General features: G+C 38.8%; 1 protein-coding gene and 1 long non-coding RNA gene across 11 annotated transcripts in view; one reads left to right on the forward strand and one right to left on the reverse strand.

Annotated features, from left to right (window-relative positions):
• tcf12 (transcription factor 12) overlaps window positions 1-22,631 on the forward strand; it is a 283,602-nt gene that overhangs the window by 197,955 nt on the left and 63,016 nt on the right. For all 8 annotated transcript variants that reach the window (XM_048562540.2, XM_048562541.2, XM_048562538.2 and 5 more), the window contains 2 exons: window positions 6,091-6,169; window positions 20,656-20,726. In XM_048562540.2, coding sequence (XP_048418497.2) covers window positions 6,091-6,169; window positions 20,656-20,726 — 150 coding nt within the window. The remainder of the gene's footprint in view (window positions 1-6,090; window positions 6,170-20,655; window positions 20,727-22,631) is intronic.
• LOC125467118 (uncharacterized) overlaps window positions 14,830-22,631 on the reverse strand; it is an 84,113-nt gene continuing 76,311 nt past the window's right edge. For all 3 annotated transcript variants that reach the window (XR_007250577.2, XR_007250575.2, XR_007250576.2), the window contains exon 4: window positions 14,830-15,055. This is a non-coding gene — a long non-coding RNA (uncharacterized LOC125467118). The remainder of the gene's footprint in view (window positions 15,056-22,631) is intronic.

Genomic DNA, 22,631 nt, shown 5'->3' on the forward strand with positions numbered 1-22,631 from the left:
TTTAATAGTAACCAAGGAAACAAAGTATCTTCTATAACCTAAGTAAAACACATTGGAAGTAGAACAGTTTTTGGATAGTAGCCTATTTCCATAGATTATAGTCAACCCCCAGATTAAAATCTCGGCATTTGTGCCATTTCTGTTGAATTTTACAAACTATTCGTCAATCAATAGTCCTTTAAAGTTTTGTACTGTACTAAAGGACATTCTGTATTACTGTAAATTCAGAGTACTATACATACATACCCAAAAGGAGCTTTTCAAAGCTTGTTTTGTAAATATCACAACCTTTTTTAGGTATGTGAAAAGAAAAAAAAAGGTTAAGACTAAAATTGGACCCTTGAAAACAGAAACGGGTGAATTTATTATGGGGAACAAGGAAATGGCAGATGAGTTGAATAGGTACTTTGGATCCGTCTTCACTAGGGAAGACACGAGCAATCTCCCAGATGTTATAGTGGCTGAAGGACCTAGGGTAATGGATGAACTGAAGGGAATTTTATTAGGCAGGAAATGGTGTTGGATAGTTTGTTAGGTCTGAAGGCTGATAAGTCCCCGGGACCTGATGGTCTGCATTCCCAGGGTACTTAAGGATGTGGCTGTAGAAATCGTGGATGCATTGATAATTATTTTCCAATGTTCTATAGATTCAGGATCGGTTCCTGCAGATTGGAGGGTGGCTAATGTTGTTCCACTTTTCAAGAAAGGAGGGAGAGAGAAAATGGAATTATAGACCGGTTAGCTTGACGTCAGTGGTGGGAAAGATGCTGGAGTCAATTATAAAAGATGAAATTATAAATCATTTGGATAGCAGTAACAGGATAGGTCAGAGACAGCATGGATTTATGAAGGGGAAATCGTGCTTGACTAATCTTCTGGAATTTTTTGAGGATGTAACTATGAAGATGGACAAGGGAGAGCCAGTGGATGTAGTAAACCTGGACTTTCAGAAAGCCTTTGATAAAGTCCCACACAGGAGATTAGTGAGCAAAATTAGTGCACATGGTATTGGGGGAAAAATACTGGCTTGGATTGAAAATTGGCTGGCTAACAGGAAGCAAAGAGTAGTGATAAACGGGTCCCTTTCGAAATGGCAGGTAGTGACCAATGGGGTTCCACAAGGTTTGGTGCTGGGACCGCAGCTATTTACAATATACGTTAAATGATGTAGATGAAGGCATTAAAAGTAATATTAGCAAATTTACTGATAACACAAAGCTGGGTGGCAGGGTGAACTGTGAGGAAGATGTTATGAGAATACAGGGTGGCTTGGACAGGCTAGGTGAATGGACGGATGCATGGCAGATGCAGTTTAATGTGGATAAATGTATGGTTATCCACTTTGGTGGCAAGAACAGGAAGGCAGATTACTATCTAATTGGAGTCAAGTTAGGTAAAGGGGGAGTACAACAAGTTCTGGGTGTTCTTGTACATCAGCCAATGAAAGCAAGCATGCAGGTACAGCAGGCAGTGAAGTAAGCTAATCGCATGCTGGCCTTCATAACGAGAGGAATTGAGTATAGGAGCAAAGAGGTCCTTCTGCAGCTGTACAGGGCCCTGGTGAGACCGCACCTGGAGTATTGTGTGCAGTTTTGGTCTCCACATTTGAGGAAGGACATTCTGGCTATTGAGGGAATGCAGCGTAGGTTCACGAGGTCAATTCCCAGAATGGCAGGACTATCGTATCTTGAAAGATTGGAGCAACTGGACTTGTATACACTTGAGTTTAGGACGATGAGAGGGGATCTGCTTGAGATGTATAAGATAATTAAAGGATTGGATACTCTGGAGGCAGGAAGCATGTTTCCGTTGATGGGGGAGTCCAGAACCAGACGACACAGTTTAAAAATAAGGGGTAGGCCATTTAGAACAGAGGTGAGGAGAAACTTCTTCACCCAGAGAGTGGTGGATATGTGGAATGCTCTGCCCCAGAAGGCAGTGGAGGCCAAGTCTCTGGATACTTTCAACAAAGAGGTAGATAGAGTTCTTAAAGATAGTGGAATCAAGGGTTATGGGGATAAGGCAGGAACAGGATACTGATTGTGGATGATCAGCCATGATCATAATGAATGGTGGTGCTGGCTCGAAGGGCTGAATGGCCTACTCCTGCACCTATTGTCTATTAATGTAACAATGAAAATTTCTTTTTTTATATTAAATGGCCACAAAAATATTGAGTACCATGTTAATTATTAGGTTGGTTAACTTAAGAATACTTGAATAAATAACCCACAGAATAAACAGAGTTCAATGAAATCAATGTAGTAAAGGTGATGTAAATCTTAAATACAGCATATATCTGAACAAAGCGGACCAGCCAGGTAATAACTCTTGTAGTAGGCTTTTTTGGAAAATCATTCTTTAGGTATATAATCCTCCTTTAATTAATTAAGTGGACATATTGATACCCCACCCTAGAGGTACCATGAATCATCAATGGTACATGGCGCCATATTAACTTGATGCAAGTTGGATCCAATCGTTTGAATTTCTTTTTATGATGATCCTGTTTATGCTTAAATATGCATCAAAGCTGATTGGTTAAGGTTTTATCTCTAAATCAATTTTTTAATTGACTTTGTGATACCCTTTAACCAAACAGTCCCAGGACTATAATCTTTTCTCTCCAGAGTTCTGTCAGAATGTGGAGAAATGATTGAATTGCTGGGCCAGGATTTATTTTAAAAGATTTCAATTGCTACCGAAGGATTTTCAAATTGTTAACTTAGTAGTTTACCCAGATGGTAAAGCTGATGAATGCACATTCAAAGGAATTGTGTATCACACCTTTTCCTTGAGAGTGATTTAAGTTACAAGAGCCAAAAATGAACAAGAAAGTAGAGAAGACAAACATTATTATGCGATCATGTTCACAAAAGAAACCCCAATTCTAGAACCTCAGACCATTGCAATGACATGATCTATCTTAAACTATACAATTGATTTTCACAACAGTTCCCTTTATGATGCATTTGAGCGTACGTCCAACCAAAATGGCAGAGACTAAATTAATATTTTGCCTCAGTTTTCATGAAGGAGGATATTAGTACCACACCAAGAATGGCAGGTAGTGCAGAGGTAATAGAAAAGGAGGAACTTAAAACACTGCCATCACTAAGGAAAAAAGTACAGGCCAATCTACTAGGATTGAAGGCAGCAAAGTCCCCAGGGCCGTATGGCTTACATTCTAGGATATTAAAGGAAGTGGCAACAGGGATAGTGGATCTGTTGATTATATTATTCCAAAGTTCCCTCAATGATGGAAAGATTCCAGTGGTTTGGAAAGTGCTAATATAATTCTCTTATTCAAAAAAGTAGCGGGGAAAACATAAGGACGCTATAAACCAATTAGTTTAATGTCTATCATTGGGAAATTGTTAGAATCCACTATTGACGAAATAATTATAGGACATTTGAAAAGTTAAATGCAATCCGTCAGAGTCACCATGGATTATGAAGGGTAAATTGCTTTGTTTGATTTTCTCAAATCCTTTGAAGATGTAACTAACGAAGTAGAGAGTGAGGATCCTGTAGATGTAGGCAATGTGAACTTCTAGAAGGCTTTTGAAGTGTCGCACAAACAGTTGATACATAAGGTAAGATCATGCGGAATTGGGCTAATATATTAGCTTGGATAAAGGATTGGCTAACTAATAGATAGCAGAGAATTGAGAAAAAACATCTTTTTATGGTTGGCAGGATGTAACTGTTGGGGTACCAGAGGGTTTAATCTCGGGCCCCAACTATTTACAGTCTGTATTAATGACTTGGATGCCAAATTTGTAGATGACAAAAAAGGAGTTGGGAAAGTAAGTTGTAATGAAGAAAATTTAAACATTTACAAGTGTATATTGATAGGTTAGAAAATGGGTCAAAATTTAGCATACAGAGTTTCAAATGGATAAGTATGAGGTTATACGATTTTGACCAGAAGATTATAAAGGCAACTAATCATTTAAATGAGAGATATTTCAGCATGTGAGTTTTGAGAAGATTTGTAGGTCAGATTGAGGTTCTGGATGTGAGTTTGCTCGCTGAGCTGGAAGGTTAGTTTTCAGACGTTTTGTCACCATTCTAGGTAACATCATCAGTGAGCCTCCGATGAAGCGCTGGTGTTATGTCCCGCTTTCTATTTATCTGTTTAGGTTTGCTTGGGTTGGTGATGTCATTTCTTGTGTTGGTGATGTCATTTCCTGTTCTTTTTCTCAGAGGGTGGTAGATGGGCTCCAAATCAATGTGTTTGTTGATGGAGTTCCGGTTGGAATGCCATGCTTCTAAGAATTGTCGTGCGTGTCTCTGTTTGGCTTGTCCTAGGATGGATGTGTTGTCCCAATCAAAGTGGTGTCCTTCTTCATCTGTATGTAAGGATACTAGTGATAGTGGGTCATGTCGTTTTGTGGCTAGTTGATGTTCATGTATCCTGGTGGCTAGCTTTCTGCCTGTTTGTCCAATGTAGTGTTTGTCACAGTTCTTGCAAGGTATTTTGTAGATGACGTTCATTTTGCTTGGTGTTTGTATAGGGCCTGTATAGGACAATAAGCAAAACAAATGTCATCTACATCTGAGATGCTAAATGAGGGGATAGGGCATTTCCTCATGGGACAATCTAGAACAAGAGGTCATAGTTTAAGAATAAGGTTTTAAACAGATGAGGAATTATTTTTCTCAAAAGGTTGTGAATCTGTGGACTTGTCTACCCATTAGAACTGAGATGAAGAGGATTTCATTAGCTAGAGAGTGGTGAAATAAGTATTGTTCTTATACCTTAAAACAGATTTTCTTTGTGCCTTGTGATATGTCACGTTTGCAGGAGGAGAGATCAACCTAGAATGTATAGTTTAGTGAAATAAACCTGAAAGGCTCTTTTCATTCTAAATCATTCCTTGATTTATCAGTTAATTATTATTTGAGATTTCAAGTTGTTGATAAGTAGTGTGCATACTTCTCCGTCAAAACAGCAAATTTTGTTCATCTTTATTTTGATATGATTTCTATTGGTTGTAAAGCTGTGAAGCAAATTCTCATCACATTATAGATGTTGCAGTAATTGTGTGAACCATTATGTCGAATGTTCCTTGTAAGCCTACCCAGAAGGCAGTTACATGAAGCTTCATGAAGCAAAAAGATTGTCATCATGTTCTGACAATTAAGGGGAAAACATGTTGCTAACCATTTCAGAAATTAAGTCTTCAGTGTCACAGTGCTGCTTTATTTTACACTTTAGGCAGAATTTAAATGAGTTGCTATACGTACAATTGTGTTCATGCATTTTTAAAAGGAATTTCAAGTATCGAAAGGCTTATTTTTTCCCCACTCAATCTTACTTCCTCTTGATTCTTGCCGAGGGATGTTAATTTGATAGAAGTATCTTGATTGTGAGAAATTCTCTTCTCCTACACGCTCGAAACAGAAAAGGTTAGCCATATGTTAAGATTACACTTGTAATACGTAATCGAACAATTATGGTTTGTATGAAATGTCTTTAATCTTCAGGATAATTGTTTCTTTATTCTCAGTTCAGCGCCTTTACATCTCTTTACACAGACTTTTAATCTTGAGTGAGAATCCATGATATCAGACGTGTCAATTTTCACAGATTTAAATTTCCTGACTTCCAGAGAACATATGTTATTATAGACCTATGTCCTGTGATGGAAGCATATTTGGGCCTACAGCAGTACTGGCCTACTACTGCATGCTACAGTTTAACTCAGCTGGCCCTATTCTGACCAAGCAAAACATATTCTTAAGTCAGTCCCTGTATGCGCCGACAGCACCATAACATTGGCATGTTCCAGGAATCTGCTTTAGTATACTTAGATTTTTCAACACGTGTCAGATGTTCATATAAATCTCAGAGTGTAATGTCACAATCTGAATAGTGCAAATAAAATATATTAGGAAATTGATGCAACGAATTGTACATCATTAAAAAATTTGCTTTGTTTAATTCAACTGGCAGTGCTGTCTTGTACAAATCTTTGGAATTTGTGCCAGCTTTGTGTGTTCAGTGAACTTTATCCAATCAGCTTGTGCGAGCAACAGATTTGGGTCTAAATTTGGGCCATAAATTTACCTTTTTTTTTGCAGATTTATTCGCCTGATCACACTAGTAGTAGTTTCCCTTCAAATCCATCGACACCAGTTGGATCGCCATCACCTTTACCAGGTAAGGTATCACTGATATGGATGTATTGGATTAACTCAATGTTGCACAGCTAGTCAATTCTGTTCATGTTCTGGGTCTACAAAAATCTTTGTTGGTACAGAATTTGTAACGTCTGTAAGATTGGATTTTCACTCGTGAACATTTATTAAGCAACAACTGGATTAACTTACAAATTATCGTCCTGAAATACTTCTGCGTCTAGGTGTTGTGGTAGAATGAAATTTTAAGATTTCTACACTTAAATGTTTATGCTTTAGTTCATTAGTCAGTCTGAAGTGATTGTTTGTTTGAAACTGTTGACTGGCATTTTACGAGGACTAACAAAAGTACATTGTTAAGTACTTAAACTTCACAATCCCTCATGTCGTGCTTCCAAGTCTCATAAGTTCAATTCTGCAGTCTTCAGTTTTCAGTTATGAAAAATATTGCTGCTGTTACGTGTTTTTGAAAATTATATTGAATTGTTTAGATCCCAGCTGATGTTATTACTGGACAAATCAGAACCCAGACTAAAATATGGCTTGATAGATGATAATTTTTTTCTTTTTATTTCTGTTAAACAAGGAAGTCTTTCACTGAAATACAAACATGTAATGTTGCAGATTCGATTTTAACAATTAAACAGCAACTTAGCATGCGAAATAAAATAGAATGACCAAACCATTTGCATGTAACACCATTTGAAATATTTCTAGGCACAGAATAAAAGTATAATACAGCATTACCTCAATGCTATCTGTTTCCACTACTCAAACACCAGAGAGCATTCCCTGCTCCATCACATTTATTTGTTTAATTTAATTGTTGCTTTTAATTTTCGCTAAGTCTTGAGAATTTGATAGCATCTTCCTGAATATTCACATGCTGAGGTTAGACTTTCTCAGCTTCATATAATCCTTTCAGTGTTCTATCCAAACACTCTTGATCTGGAACTTTTAAACTGACATCCTTACACTAAGGTAACCTTTTTTAAAAACTTTTCTGAATTAATTCCTTTCTCTAAAAGAACTGTTTTCTTAATCAACTTCAACCAGGACTATAACCCATAACTTTTTCAAACTATGGCTGTTTTCCCTCAGTATAAAAAAAATTGATCCTTTTAAATGAAACCAGGCTAATGCTCTTTAATGGCATCCGTGAAGGAAAAAGTAGACTTACCGTTTCGCATCCGGTAGTCTGAGATCCTGGATGCTGCCAGACCTACTGAGCTTTTCCAGCAACTTTGTTTTTGTTCCTGATTTACAACATTTGTAGTTCTTTCGGTCATTTGTGTTTACTTTGCCATACTCTTTTAATCTATGGAATAATAAGATGGTTAAAGGCTGGTTGCAGATTTATAGAAGGGAGATTTCTGTGTGCATCTTTAGAACAATTCAAGTTAATGGTAGTTTGGTGCTGTCGTTACTGAAATCTCTTCTGCTTGTGGGTGCTAACTGTGTATTTGCTAACCGAGAAACTAGCAAAAATAAATCATTGATCAGTCTCCAGAAAAGGGGCTGATGGTCATTCCAAATGTTATAAAGTAACTGAATGTTAGACAGTGGCATATAAAGAAGTGGTTACTTGGAGGGGTCCAAGTGGTGGTGTGTTAGAGGTGGAGTTCATGAAATGATGGCATAAATTGTAGATATTACCAGCATTGTTCTTCTCCTTCAAACAAATGAAATGTAAGTATTTGGAAGTTTGAAGAATGCAGGTTGTTAAAAGTATAATGTTTATTTTCCACAGTGAAATGGAAATCTTGGGCATTCCGCTGTCAGGAACACAACAGGTGTCGGTATAGAATGGTCTATGAACTGCATATTTGTTTAGTTTGGTGAAGCCAATTCCTAATGTTTCAATTTCAGCAAATCTTTAGTCTTCAACAAGCAACATTTCCTCTCAACCTGCTTCTGTAGGGACTCCAGTTTTTCCCCATCTCTGTCTCATCTGTTCCAATTGTGTCAAATTACATGGGATGCCTCCCGACATGTCCTTCTTTTTCCTCAACCAAGCATTCTCACCCACTGTGATTGACAAGGCCCTGCAATGCGCCTGATCTACTTCTGTGCTGCCCTAAATCCTTCCCGTCCCTCCTTGAACATTGATAATTTCTCCTTATCCTTGTTTCCCAACCCACCAGCCTTTGCATTCAAAGGATGATCTTCTGCAATTTCCACCGCCTCCAGCACGATGCCACCACTAAACTCAACTTCATCTCCCTTCCAGTGTCAACATTCCAGAGACCAAACCTTCTGCGACACCCGATTCCACACCTTCATCATTCCTCATGCTTCCCCACACTATTTCCACCCTCTAGCCCCAGCTGCCACCACAGTACATTCCCATGCTATGCAGAAGGTGTAACCAAAGATACGCCTTTCCACCTCCTTCCATGGCCCAAGCATACCTTCCACATGAAGTAGCATTTTACTTGTACATCTTGCAGTGTGATCTGTTGTATTTGCTTCTTGCAATGTGGGCACCTTTCATTTGGCAAGACCAAATGTAAACTTGGTATTTGTTTTGTGGAACACTTGGACTTGTTCATAAGAATGACCTTTTCCCTACAGTTGCTTGCTGTTTCAAGAAACCATCTTGGTCCCATTCTCGCCTTTATTCCCAACAAGGCTGAACACAAGCTGCAGGAACCATGCCTCATTATCTGCTTAAGCACTTTATACCCTCTTGAATCCATTATTGTGCTCCACAACTTCAGAGCATGACCTCTATTCTCCATTTTGATTCCTTACACACTCCATCAAAAAAATCATTTAACCTACCTTACACTTTGTCTGTTCTTTATCACCATTATCACTGCATTTGTCTTTTGTTCTGGGGACATGCATAATCTATTCCACTTGCCCACCCCTCCTTGTGTTAGTAGTATGACAAAGTTTTTTCAGTTCTGAAGAAGAGTCATATCAGACTCGAGAAGTTAACCCTGTTTCTGTCACCACAGGCCAGGATTTTCTGTTTTTACTTCAGATTTTCAGTATCCACAGTATTTTGCTTTTAGTTAAGATAAAGATTACTTTATTATCCTGGAAGTTAATCAATATGAAAATGCTACACTTGCCATCTAAAATACAGATAGATTAAAAGTAGGTATGAATAAAAGGTATTATGAAGACAAAAGTAAAATCAGCTTGTTATTGTTGCAGACATGATTTTTGATTGGAGAGTCTCTTTCCAAAATAAAAATTGAAAACTTGAAGTCAGAATTCAGCAGCTGAGATGCTTTCTGTCTTTGAATAGTTGAACATTTCTCCCATAGAAGTTCTGGAAGTCATTGTTATTTTTGCTTTGAAAGTGCTGGAACTTTGTGACTTGTGGTAGTCTGGTTCAGTACAGTAGCCCTTCAGCTGGGTTGCCTTTCCTCATCTCCCTCCTAAAAGCCCTTCTCTCACTGGTGATGTATTTCAGGTCTCCTCTTAGACTTCCGCTTAAAAGGATGTTCTGTAGTCTGCCTTGTAAATATCAAGACTTACATAGCGGCTGCTCTATTAACTACTTATGTATTATTATTCTGCAAAAGTGAATTATGCAAGAATTGTAAACTTTTGAAGAGTGTTCCCTCAGGTGTCCTATTTTTCTCAGAACTTTGAATTTTCCATATCTTTGGAAAGACCCATTGTGGCATCCAAGATAAATCAAGTTCTGAATGCGTACCTTTGTGTTTGATACTAATGTAATATGTAACTTGACTACTATTTGTGGCTGTTGTGAATCAAAGAGAACAGCTGAGAGACTTCTGGCAGCTATTTTTTAGGCTTTTTATGTCACTTAAACTTCTTTTTTTCAAAAAGCACAAATGTTAGAATTAAACATTTATGACATGTCCTTCACTTGCATATTGATAGTTGGCATGACAGTTACTGCTTTTCAGAATTTCAAAATATACTGAGCAAAAATGGACATCACAATTTTTTATCTAAACAAGGAGAGATTTTCTTCCCATGTTTAATTGATTAAAAGCTTCAAAGAAAGGTTCTCGGAACTTTCAAAGTACTTTATAAGCAGCCTTACGGAAGTGTAGCCACTGTTATCATCTAGATAAACTTGACAACTATTGCACACTAAAAGGAATATCAACTAGGAAGTAAGGTAGAATAGAGCAGAGGAGGGCACTTGAAGAATGTTGTGTCTGTGGGGGAAAAAAAAGGGGGAAAAACAGCTGGTCTTTTGAGCACTTATCCTGCCTGGTATTTTGTTCTAGAAATCTTCATCAAGTCATATTCTGATTCTCTCTCCTCGTCTTGTACTTTCTGTTCCTCGGAGCACTTCTCAGTGTGCTACCACGCTCTGCTCTGCTTTGAAGAATGGACTTTGTCTACTAAAATATCTTTCCTCCTTGAGGTTCTTCACTGAGTGACTTTTTATTCTCAGTGGTTTTAATCCTGTCTTTCTTTTATCATCATAATATACTGAATACTTGATCTTTTTAAATCCCTCCCTTGACATAAGCTGAGATAACAAGGTGTAGAGCTGAATGAACACAGCAGGCCAAGCAGTATCAGCGGAGCAGGAAGGCCGATGTTTAGGGCCTAGACCCTTCTTCAGATGTTATCTCAGATTCTCCAGCATCTGCAGTTCCTACTATACCTTGATATAACCTGTCCTGTCTTCACATATGGCCACCAATTCAAGTGGGTCTCATGGACAAAATAAGCTGAGAGAAGAAATTAAAGAAGACAGGAGTGAAACTGGAGAAAAACAGTATTCAGAGCTGGAACAAAGAAAAGAGGGGAGCAATATCTCAAGTGAACATATGGATCCTTAATTCACGATCATGCAGAGTATGAAGATGTGCAGATCTGTCATCGCATTACAATTGAACAAAATATGCATTTTGTAAATTTTTCTGATTGACTTGCTTTAGTGTTCAGCGCAGTGAACTGTTTTGAGTTAGGTAGATTTGCCAGTTACATTGGGGTGACAGTGATTCCTGCCATTCATTAGCTGGATAAAGTATCTGATATGAGCCATGAATGAGATGCTAATGTGACTTTTCTCCAAAGGATGCTTTATTATTGTCAGCTTACTTCATAATCAAAATTGTTCAGTGAGAAATGATTTTGATTGGCTGCTAATATGTTATATTTTTGAAAAGGTAACATGCTTTATACTGTCACTGACACTTCAGCTCTGATGAGTCACCTAGACTCGAAACATTAGCTTGCTGTCTCTCCATGGATGCATCTGACCTGTTGTGATCTCTAGCATTTGTTGTTTCAATGTGCTGTATAGTAATTGGAATTCCTTGCTACAATTGACGTGATGGAAGCTTGTAATAGTGCATTTTATCTTTTTTAACTGGCAAGTTTTCATTGGATAATAAAGATCTTTTGAGCAGGCATCAATTAGCTGCTTCAAGCAAATCTTACAGTTCTAACTGAAAATCCTTGTTGGAGTATATAATGAGGGATTAATGAGTATCGTATTTGATTTATTGGGTCTCATTGCAGATGAAATTGCTTCCCATAGATATAACTGAATGATTTTGCTAAGCATAACTCAAGATTTTACACAGGTGTGATTTTATGATGATAAAGCAAAGGAGCTATACTTCAAACATTGTTGGAGAGGGATTGTCCTCGTGGTGGTATCACTAGACTATTCATCCAGAAATTTAGCTCATGTTCTGGGGACCCAAGTTGAATGAAAAATCTGAATTCAGGATCTAATGATGAATATGAAACCATTGTCGCTTGTTGGGAAATCCTGTCTGCTTCACTAATGCCCTTTAGCAAAGGAAATCTGTCACTGTTACCATCTGTGGTTTACATGAGTGACTGCAGACCCGCAGCCGTCTTGTTGACTCTTAACTGCCCTTTGGGCGATTAGGGATGGACAATAAGTGCTGAAATAGTCAATAACGACCAAATCTCATGAGTGAATAAAAAATTGTTGGTATACAAGACAATGTATCTACTTTTTAAAAGCACATTTCCAAAGACAACCATAACAGATTTCATTTAATGCTTGCAAAATTCAAGAAACTATTTTAAATTTTCTTCTTGGCATGTAATCCATGCCTCTTTATAGTTGTGGTGAGAACGTATAAATGGTGCACTTGCTTTAAGAAACAGGCAGAGGATAATGGATATGCAATAGCATCTGAATCACCTTTAGCAAACTCTTCCGAGGAAAGTTTTCTAAAAATATTTAAGCACCATCCTGTGTGAAAATGCTTTGTTGAGCTTTCAATTGAATTTAGGTCTGTTTCTCTCAGTGCTGTTTAAAAACTATTGGCTAGTTCCTTACACTCAGCAGTGAAACGAGGACTTTTGCAGTGACCTTGGAGAGCTGTCTGTAGAGACTTTGTGATCCCCAAGTTGAAAGTCTCCCCTTTCTCATTGCCATTGCCATTTTAAATCTTGCACTAAGTTGAGATATATCTGCATGCAGCAGCAGTTATGTTTGAAAGTCACACAATGCTGGTCTAAGGTAATAGATAAGCTCCTGTGTGACTGCTTGGAGTCAGAAGATTGATCCAAGAATTCAGCCGCCAACCTAAATGCATGTGCTGTTACCATCCACTGACTTCATTTGTAAGTGTGAGAACGACTGCATGCCAAGGAAATTAATCTTGAGTGTTCCCCAACTGGAATCCATGGATGAACCAGAAGATCCAGTCCTCACTGAAGTCTGGATCTGACCCATTCAAATCAAATGACCCTGACCCATGTAGGATATCTGGACAAGGCCTTCACAAAGCTATCAGGGATGCCTACTATTAATATCAGGCTAAGCTGGAGTCCCAGGGTACCCACACAAACACCCATCGATCGTAGCAAGGCTTACAGATATGACAGGCTACAAAGCCAAATCAAATAGAATTGCTGGCAACAATGCATCCCTCAATGATGAACTCAGTGCACACTCTGGTCGTTTTGAACAGAAGGTCAGTGAAATGATGTCACCTGCCTCAACAGCCTTATTCACAGTCACTGTTACAGTCGTTAGATCAGGCATCTTGAGAGTCAATCCACAAAAAGTGACTGGCAAGGATGGAGTCCTCTTCCATGCACTCAAGTCCTGCATAGACCAGCTCACAGGAGTAGTCGCAGACATCTAACGTCTCCTTACTCCAATCTGAGGTTCCCACCTGCTTCAAGAAGATCATTATCATCCCAATGCTCAAGGAAAAAAAACTAGGACAGCGTGCTTTCATGCCTACTGCCAGGTGGCTCTGATCTCCATCATTATGAAATGTTTTGAGAGGTTAATCATGGTACATACAACACCAGCCTCCCAGATTGCCTTGAATCTCTAGAATTTGCCTACTGTCACAAGTCCATGGCAGACGCCATCTCCCTGGCCCTACCTTCATCCCGAGAACATCTGGATAGCAAGGATACCTATGTCAGACTGCAACTTATTGACTATAGCTCTGCCTTCAACATCATAATTCCAACCAACCTCATCTCCATAATCCTGAGACCTGCTCCCCATGCTCTGCAACTGGATCCTTGACTTCCTGACCCACAGACCACAATCAGTAAGGATAGGCGACAAAACCTCCGCCACGATAATCCTCGACAGCAGTGCTGTGCATGGCTGTGTATTAAACCCCACACTACACTCCTTACATAATCACGACTGCATGGCCAAATTCTGCTCTAACCCCATTTACAAGTTTGCTGACGACACCACCACAGTGGGTCAAATCTCAAATGATGAAACAGAATACAGGAAATAGATAGAGAACTTAGTGGCATGGCATAAAGACAACAATAACCTCCTCAATATCAGAAAAATGGAGGATCTGGTCATTGACTTCAGGAAGCAGAGTGGAGGACAGCCCCTGTCTATATCAGTGGTACTGTGGTTGAGAGCTTCAAGTTCCTAGATCGTCAACATTCTGTCCTGGTCCATCCACATTGATGCTACGGTTAAGAATGCACACAAATGCTTCTATTTCTCTGAAGAGTAAGAAAATTCAGCATGTCCACAATGACTTTTGCCAATTTTTCTTGATGCACTATAGAAACCATCCTATCCAGGTGCATTGCAGCTTGCTATGGAAACTGCTGTACCCAAGACTGCACGAAATTACAAGAGTTGTGAACGTAGCCTAGTCCATCGTACAAACCAACCTTCCATTCAATAATTCCATCTATACTTCCTGCCGCCTTGGGAAAGCAGCCAATGTAATCAAAGATGTCTCCCACCTTGGTTATACTGTATTCCACCCTTTTCCTTTGGGCAGAATATATGTATACTATATTAGAGGAGCATGCATATTTTTTGTCAAGTGGACTCTGGTAGAGGCATTATCATGAAGAGTGTGTAAGTTATTGATAGGCTGTTAACTGCCATACTTAGTTAAAATTTTGAAAAAACGTAACAAGAGATTCAAGGACAGCTTCTGCTCTGCTGTTATCAGATTTTTGAATGGACCTCTCATAAAGTTAAACTTCCTCTGCACCTCCTCTGTTGCTGTAACACAGTATTCTGCTATCTATTCAATTACTCTGATGTACTTATGCATGGTGTGATTCGCCTGGATTACATGCAAAACAATACTTTTCACTGTATCTCAGCATAGGTGAAGATACAAAAATCAATATGACATCAAGCATGTAACAACCAATTCTCTCTCAGCAACTCAGGAAGTTAATTTTTTAAATTTTAATTGAGGTTTTCAGATAGCAAATTAAATGTAACAACTGATTTCATAAAGGTAAAAGCTGAAATAAAAATAAAATAGACTTTAAACTTTTTTAAAATAGCTTCTGCACTTTATCCTAGTGCTGCAATTTGGCAGTCCATAAACAACATTCCTCTCATGTTTTTGGCATGGGTGCTTTGCACTGTAAAGTTCTTCCTGTGGCCGTGCTTGCACTGGAATTAGTTTTGTATAGCCCGGCTGGTACTTCAGATTGCTATTTGACTGCACAACTTAGAGAGAAAACAAAAACAAAAATTGTTGAAAAATGTCAGCAGGTCTGGCATCACTTGTAGAGAGAAATCAGAGTTAATTTTTCCAGTTCAGTGACCCACCTTCAACAGGGCAGTAAATGTGTTTAGCAGTAGTTAATAGTTATCCAAATAATTGCTTGATACTACAGATTGTGAGTATTGCTGAAAAAGACACATTTTGTCAAAACTTTTTGTCTTCCAATGTTAGGACAAGTTGCAAGAATACATATTCAAAAGAAAAACCAACATGTATACTGTATTAGAGGGACATGCATGCTTTTTGTCAAGTGGGCTCAGGTAGAGGCATTGTCTTGAAGAGTGCACAAGTTATTGATAGGCTGTTAACTGCCATACTTAGTTTAAATTTTAAATCAAGCATATGTCTCACATTAATCAAAGCTGTATGCCAGGAAATGAACCAGCAAAGGGCTGTCACCTATATGGTTGAGTTGGAACAGGCTCAGTGAATCTAGAAGTTCATTCTATCTGTAAAGAATCTTTGTTATTTCCATAGTTTCCAGTAGCCATAAGTGTACCGTATGCATATGAGCCTGACTGGCAATCCTAAATTAGTTGTCAGCATAATTCTTTGTGTTTATAGGGTAATCAGCACATGTTGTCCAATTGTGGAATCGCTTCTGACATGGGGCACTGTGTTATGAGTTTTACAAGCATGTACTGGTTGAGTATCATCAGTGTCAGTTATTGTAAACAGCTGAAGGTGGTTGCACCACATTATTCATTGTGTACACAATACACTGTCAGTCGTCACTAATTGGTGTGTTCTGCATAGCAACACCTATACCAATCAAAGTCCACTTGCCAACCAATCGACAGTCTTTTCTCATATAGTTTAAATGCTGGTTTTCCTCTTAATTTGGCATTCTTGCAAATTATGCTGATGAGTGCAAGATAAGCAGCTTCAAGAAATTGTCTTGTTTTAGCTGTCCTCCGATTGGTAGGTGGTGCCTCTTAATAAAAATTAGTTCAATTTTATTCAGCAGGAAGTACCTTTTTCCAAAGTTTTAAAAGTGAAATTAACAATTTAAAGTGGGTTCAAAATAATACATTTTGGGAACACTCAAAAATGAAAAATGAAATATAATTAAGTATTCATTTTATTTGAGTGGAAGCTGTGTTTTCACCTCTGCTGCATGCCCTATGTGAGAACATTGATTCTCTGATAACAATGTATGAATACCTGGGCTTCTGGGCATGTCTGGGCTTCTGAAGTTTCAGTCACAGAATGACAATTGATACTGACAGTTTCACCATTAAACTACAGCAAAATCTAATATAAAGTGCGTTGAACTGGAGATTTGAACATTCCATTTGAATTAACATTTGATTTGTCAATCACATTTTGGAAGTGTTTATCATAAGAACATTGATTTAACATAATAGAGTCATGTCACATAGAATGGAAACAGACCCTTCAGTCCAACCATTCCATGCTGTCTACAATCCCAAACTAAACTGGTCCCACTCGCCTGGGCTTGGCCCATATCCCTCCAAACATTCCTTATTCATGTACTTACCTAAATGTCTTTTAAACATTGTAACTGTATCCACAGCCACCACTTCCTCTGGACGTTCATTGCACACACTAACCACTTTGTTTAAAAAAAATTGTCCTATATGTCTTTTTTAAATCTTTTGCCTCTCATCTTAAAAATATGCCCCCTAGTCTTGAAATCTGTGCCCTCGGGGAGAGATACCTGTCATTCACCTTATCTGTACCCCTCATCTTATGAAACTCTATAAGGTCACCTCTCAACCTTCCATGCTGCACTGAAAAAAGTCCCAGCCTATTTTGCCCCTCATTATAAGTTGAACCTTCCATTCCCAGCAACATCCTGGTAAATTTCTTCTGAATTCTTCTCCACCTTAATAATATTAAGGACAACCAGGACTGGACACAGTACTCCAGAAGAGGCCTCACCAATGTCCTGTACATCCTCAACATAACATCCCAACTCCTTTATTCAAAGGTCTGAGCAAAGAAGGCAGGCATGCTAAATGCCTTCTTTATCCACCTTGTCAATATGTGATGTAAACTTCAAAGAATTATATACCTGAACCCTGAGGTGTCTATCCTCTACGACTCTACCCGAGGCCCTACTTTTATTTGTATAATTCTTGCCTTTGTTTGTTTTTCCAAAATGTAATACCTTGCATTCATCCATATTAAACTCCATTTGCCACTCTTCAGCTCATTGATCCAATTAATCTAGATCTCTTTGTCATCTTAGATAATCACATGCACTGTCCACTATACCACCAATCTTGGTGTCATCCCCAAACTTAGGAATTGTGCTTTCTATATTCTCATCTAAATCATTTCTATAAATGACAAACAAAAGTTCCCTGTTAAGTTCCCGAACCCTGTTAAATACCACGGGTCACATGTTTCCAGACTGAAAATCAACCCTGTACCATTTCTCTCTGTCTCCTGTTGTTAAGTCAGCGTTGTGTCTAGTTGGCTGAACCCCAAGTGATCTAATTTTACTAATTAGTCTACCATGTAGAACCTTGTCAAAGACTTCACTAAATTCCAAGTCAACAGTGTCTACCGTTTTACCCTTGTCAATCTTCTCGGTTACTTCCTCAAAAAACTCAATTGGGTTTGTGATTCGTGATTGTCTTAGCACAAAACCATGCTGACTATCCCTAATCAATCTTTTCCTCTCCAAATGCGCTTAAATTCTATCTTTCAGAATCACTTCCAAAAACTTAGCCACCACCGAAGTCAGGCTCTCAGATCAATAGATCCCAGATCCCCAGGTTCTCCTTACATCTTTTCTTAACGAAGGCACATTAGTCACTGTCCAGTCCTCTAGCACCTTACCCGCATTTGTATTTGATACAAATACTTCTGCAAGGGGCCCCACAATTTCTCTCTAGCCTCCCACAAGGTCCTGGGATACACTAGATCAGGTACTGGGGATTTATCCACATTTGTATTTTCTAAGACCTCCAGCACTACTACTACTATAATGTGAACTGTTTTCAAAACATCAATATTTATTTCCTTCAGTTCCCTAGCCTCCATTTCTTTCTCTACAGTGAAACCTGATGCAAAATATTCATTTAATACTTCTCGCATCTCCTGAGATTCAGCAGAAAGATGATCTCTTTGATCTTTAAGGGGCCCTGTTCTCTTTGTAGCTGTTCTCTTACTCTTAATATACTTGCAGAATCTCTTTGGATTATCTTTAATCTTACTTGCCAAGGCAATCTCATATCTACTCTTTGCCTTCCTGATCTGTGTCTTAAGAATGCTCCCACACTCTCTATACTGTTCAAGAGATTCATTTGAATTCAGTTGTTTCTATCTAATATAGGATTTTTTTAATTTCTGACTGGAACCTCAATATCTTTATTCATTCATTGTTCTGCAATCTTAGCAGCCTTACCTTTTACTCTAACTGGAACATAATGACTCTGAATTCTCATTATCACACTTTTGAAAGCGTCCACTTATCTGACATCCCTTTTATTTGTGAACAGTCAACTCCGATCAATTTTTGAAAGTTTTTGTCTCATACCATTAAAATTTGCCTTAGTACAGTTAAAAACTTGAACTTTTATGGAAGGTTTATCCTTTTCCGTAACTATTTTAAAACAAATGGGCTTAGGATCACTAGACCCAAAGAGTTTTTTTGAAATACCTACCTTCAGGAAGATGGTACCTCTGAAATATTGAAAATTTGATTTGGAAATTCTTCAACACATGTCGTGAACTTGCACACCAAAGATTATTAATTTTAACTTTCACTTTCACCCCATCAAAAATGCTGAGCAGGGAGACTCTTTGGTAACATAATAGTAGGCTCAAGGGGTTGAGTTGCCCATTTCTGCTTCTAGATCTTAGGATTTTATTCTTCTGTCCCTGTTTTTATTTTCAATGGAATTGAATTTCCATTCCACAAATGCAGCTCTGTTCTTAACGTGCATGTAATTTTATTCTTCTCTCACATTATCAACAACTTTGTTAATTGCTGGCAAAATGCTGCTGGTTGTTTCATTAATCCTCGTCTGAGAGGGAATCCCTCTGGCATGATGAAGGGCTTGATTTCAACATTTGCAACAACTGATGCTGAAGCATAGAAATGCTTGGAAACCCTGGGACTCAGATTATGTATGTTTGAGATTTGTCAACTACTCTCTCAGTATTTCCATTACTTGTTGAGTTAGTAATTTAATTGCCGCACAAAACGTGTCCTACAACTATGCATGCTCAGCTTTCTGACCAAACCATAAAAAATACAGTGAATTGCTTGATCTGTTGTCAGTTGGGATAATATTGAAAATTACAGCCACTGAAGCAATGATTTGATTACCAGTTTAAAAGACTATTTATTGTGGTATGTATCTGAATCGCTAACAGTACACATCAGGCTTCTGCCAATATTCATCTCAGCTTACTTTTCTTATGGGAGTTCAGATTTTGGACATGCAATCTAACTTGAATTGTTTGCACCTGTTACTGTAACTAATGAGTAATTTTTGTTGTGTTAGTAGAAACAAGTCTGAGTGTAATGCAAAAGATCAATACTTTTCCATTGGCACATTCTAATGGTGACAATTTTGGCCACTTTTGGAATACTATCTGAAATTCTAGTCTCCCTGCTGTAGGAAAGATGTTGTGAAACTAGAAAGGGTTCAGAAAAGATTTACAAGAATGTCGCCAGGGTTGGGGGCAATGAGCTATAGGGTGAGGCTGAATAGGCTGGGGCTATTTACCCTGGAGCATCAGAGGCTAAGGTGTGACTTATAGACATTTAGAAAATCATGAGAGTCATGGATAGGGTGAATAGCCAAGGTCTTTTCCTCTGGGGTGGGCAAGTCCAAAACTAGAGCACATAGGTTTACGGTGAGAGGAGAAAGATTTAAAAGGGACCCAAGAGGCAATTTTTTAAACGCAAGTGCATGTATGACATGAACTGCCAGAGGAACATTTAAAAGGCATCTGGATGCGTACATGATTAGGCAGGGTTTAGAGGGAAAGGGGCCAAATGCAGGCAAATTTGGGATATCTGGTCAGTGCGGATGAGTTGAATTGAAGGGTCTGTTTGCATGATGTACAGCTCTATGACTATGACTGTCTGACTCTATAATTCATCTCTGCAAGTACCTGGACATAAAGAGTGTGCTGCAAGTGAAATGATTCCAATCAAATGTACATGTTCAAATGCATTTTTTAATTAATCACTTTTTATGGTGGTGTTGCTCAGGTAATTTGGATTTGTATACATCATTCAACATACTCTTGTGAGCAATGGTGGCCCCGTCTAACCTCCTTTTATACATTTCAGGTATTTAACTGAAATGTCATGCTTTTTAGGGATTTGTGTTTTCATTATTATTCAAAGTTTGAGAGTTGATTGTCTCGTCTTATCTGAATACTTGGCTTTTCTCTTAAGAAATACATGATCCTTGGTTATTTTAACACTTGCCAGATAGAAACACGTTATCCCCAGCCATGTGTTTTTTCTTCTGTTGAAAATTACTAAACTTGTTAATTCACTCAGCTGAATATTAAGTTAATCGTTTCCTTTGGACCTTTGTTTCTCCAGGCGCTAACCAGTGGTCGAGACCAGGAGGGACTCCGTCGTCTCCTAGTTATGAAAACTCACTTCACTCACTGGTGAGGCAGACCAGAACTTCTGCTGTCTTTGTGCTGTATTGTGATTTTACTTTGAAAATTTTACACCTGATAAATAGCTATCCTGTTTGGAAAAAAGGATGTCATTTCACTTTCTGCAGTTTCCATAGAAACAAGTGATTTGAAGAAAATGAAGAATAGAGGAAATGAAGACTACACCTCTTCTTTATTTGTCAGCTCACTCTTGAGACTTGCATACTGTATTTGCTTTTCTCTATATTAAAGATAATAGAGTTATTAATCAGTTAAGTCAGTGGACAGGGAGTTAAAGCAGTTATGAAGGCATGTGGGATGGTAGCCTTCTTCAGCCAAAGCATGTGGTTGAGGAGCAGGAAAGTTATGCTGGGACTGTATAAAACATTGGTTTGGGCAGCTAGAGCATTGTGTGTAGTTCTGGAATCCAGTTGTAGATGGGATATGATTACAATGGAAAGGGTGCAGAGGAGATTTACCAGGATGTTGCCTGGTCTGGTGAATTTTAGTTCTGAAGAGAGCTTGGTAGAGCAGGGGTGACTGAGGCGAGATAGGATTAAGATGTATAACGTTATAAGGGGCATAGATAGGATATACTGGAATGAAGGATCACTGATCAGGGGCATAGACTTAAGGTAAGCAGGAGTTTTAGAGAGGATGTGAGGAAACATGTTTTCACTTAGAGGTTGGAGGCAATCTGGAACTGACTGTCAGTGAGAGTGGTAGGGACAGAAATCGTCATAACATTTAGGAAACATTAAGACGTGCTTGTGATGCCAAGGCATAAGACCAAAAGACATAAGACCATAAGACATAGGAGTAGAAGTAAGGTCATTTGGCCCATCAAGTCCACTCTGCCATTTAAATCATGGCTGATGGGCATTTCAACTCCACTTACCTGCACTCTCCCTGTACCCCTTGATTCCTTGTGAGAACAAGAATTTGTCGATCTCTGCCTTGAAGGCATCCAACGTCCTGGCCTCCACTGCACTCCGTGGCACTGAATTCCACAAGCCCACCACTCTCTGGCTAAAGAAATGTCGTCTCATTTCAGTTTTAAATTTACCCCCTCTAATTCTAAGGCTGTGCCCACAGGTCCTAGTCACCCTGTCTAACGGAAACAACTTCCTAGTGTTCACCCCTTCCAAGCCATACATTATCTTGTAAGTTTCTATTAGATCTCCCCTCAACCTTCTAAACTCTAATGAGTACAATCCCAGGATCCTTAGCCGTTCATCATACGTTAAACCGACCATTCCAGGGATCATCCGTGTGAATCTCCGTTGGACATGCTCCAGGGCTAATATGTCCTTCCTGAGGTGTGGGGCCCAAAATTGGACACAGTATTCTAAATGGGGACTAACTAGAGCTTTGTAGAGCCTCAGAAGCACATCGCTGCTTTTATATTCCAGCCCTCTTGAGATAAACGACAACATTACATTTGCTTTCTTAATCACGGACTCTAGCTGCAAGTTAACCTTTAGAGAATCCTGGACCAACGCTCCCAGATCCCTTTGTACTTCTGCTTTACGAATTTTCTCTGTTTAGAAAATAGTCCATGCCTGTATTCTTTTTTCCAAAGTGCAAAACCTCACATTTACTCACGTTGAATTTCATCAGCCACTTCCTGGACCACTTGCCTAAACTGTCTAAAGTTTCCCCCACCTCCTCAGTACTACCTGCCTGTCCACCTATCTTTGTATCATCGGCAAACTTTGCCAGAATGCCCCCAGTCCCTTCATCCAGATCAGTAATATACAAGGTGAACAGCTGCGGCCCCAACACTAAACCCTGTGGGACACCACTCGTCACCAGTTGCCATTCCGAAAAAGAGCCTTTTATCCCAACTCTCCGCCTTCTGTCAGAGAGCCAATCCTCAATCCAAGCCAGTAGCTCACCTTGAACACCATGGGC

Source organism: Stegostoma tigrinum, chromosome 33 (genome assembly GCF_030684315.1).
Source record: "Stegostoma tigrinum isolate sSteTig4 chromosome 33, sSteTig4.hap1, whole genome shotgun sequence".
Lineage (NCBI taxonomy): Eukaryota > Metazoa > Chordata > Chondrichthyes > Orectolobiformes > Stegostomatidae > Stegostoma > Stegostoma tigrinum.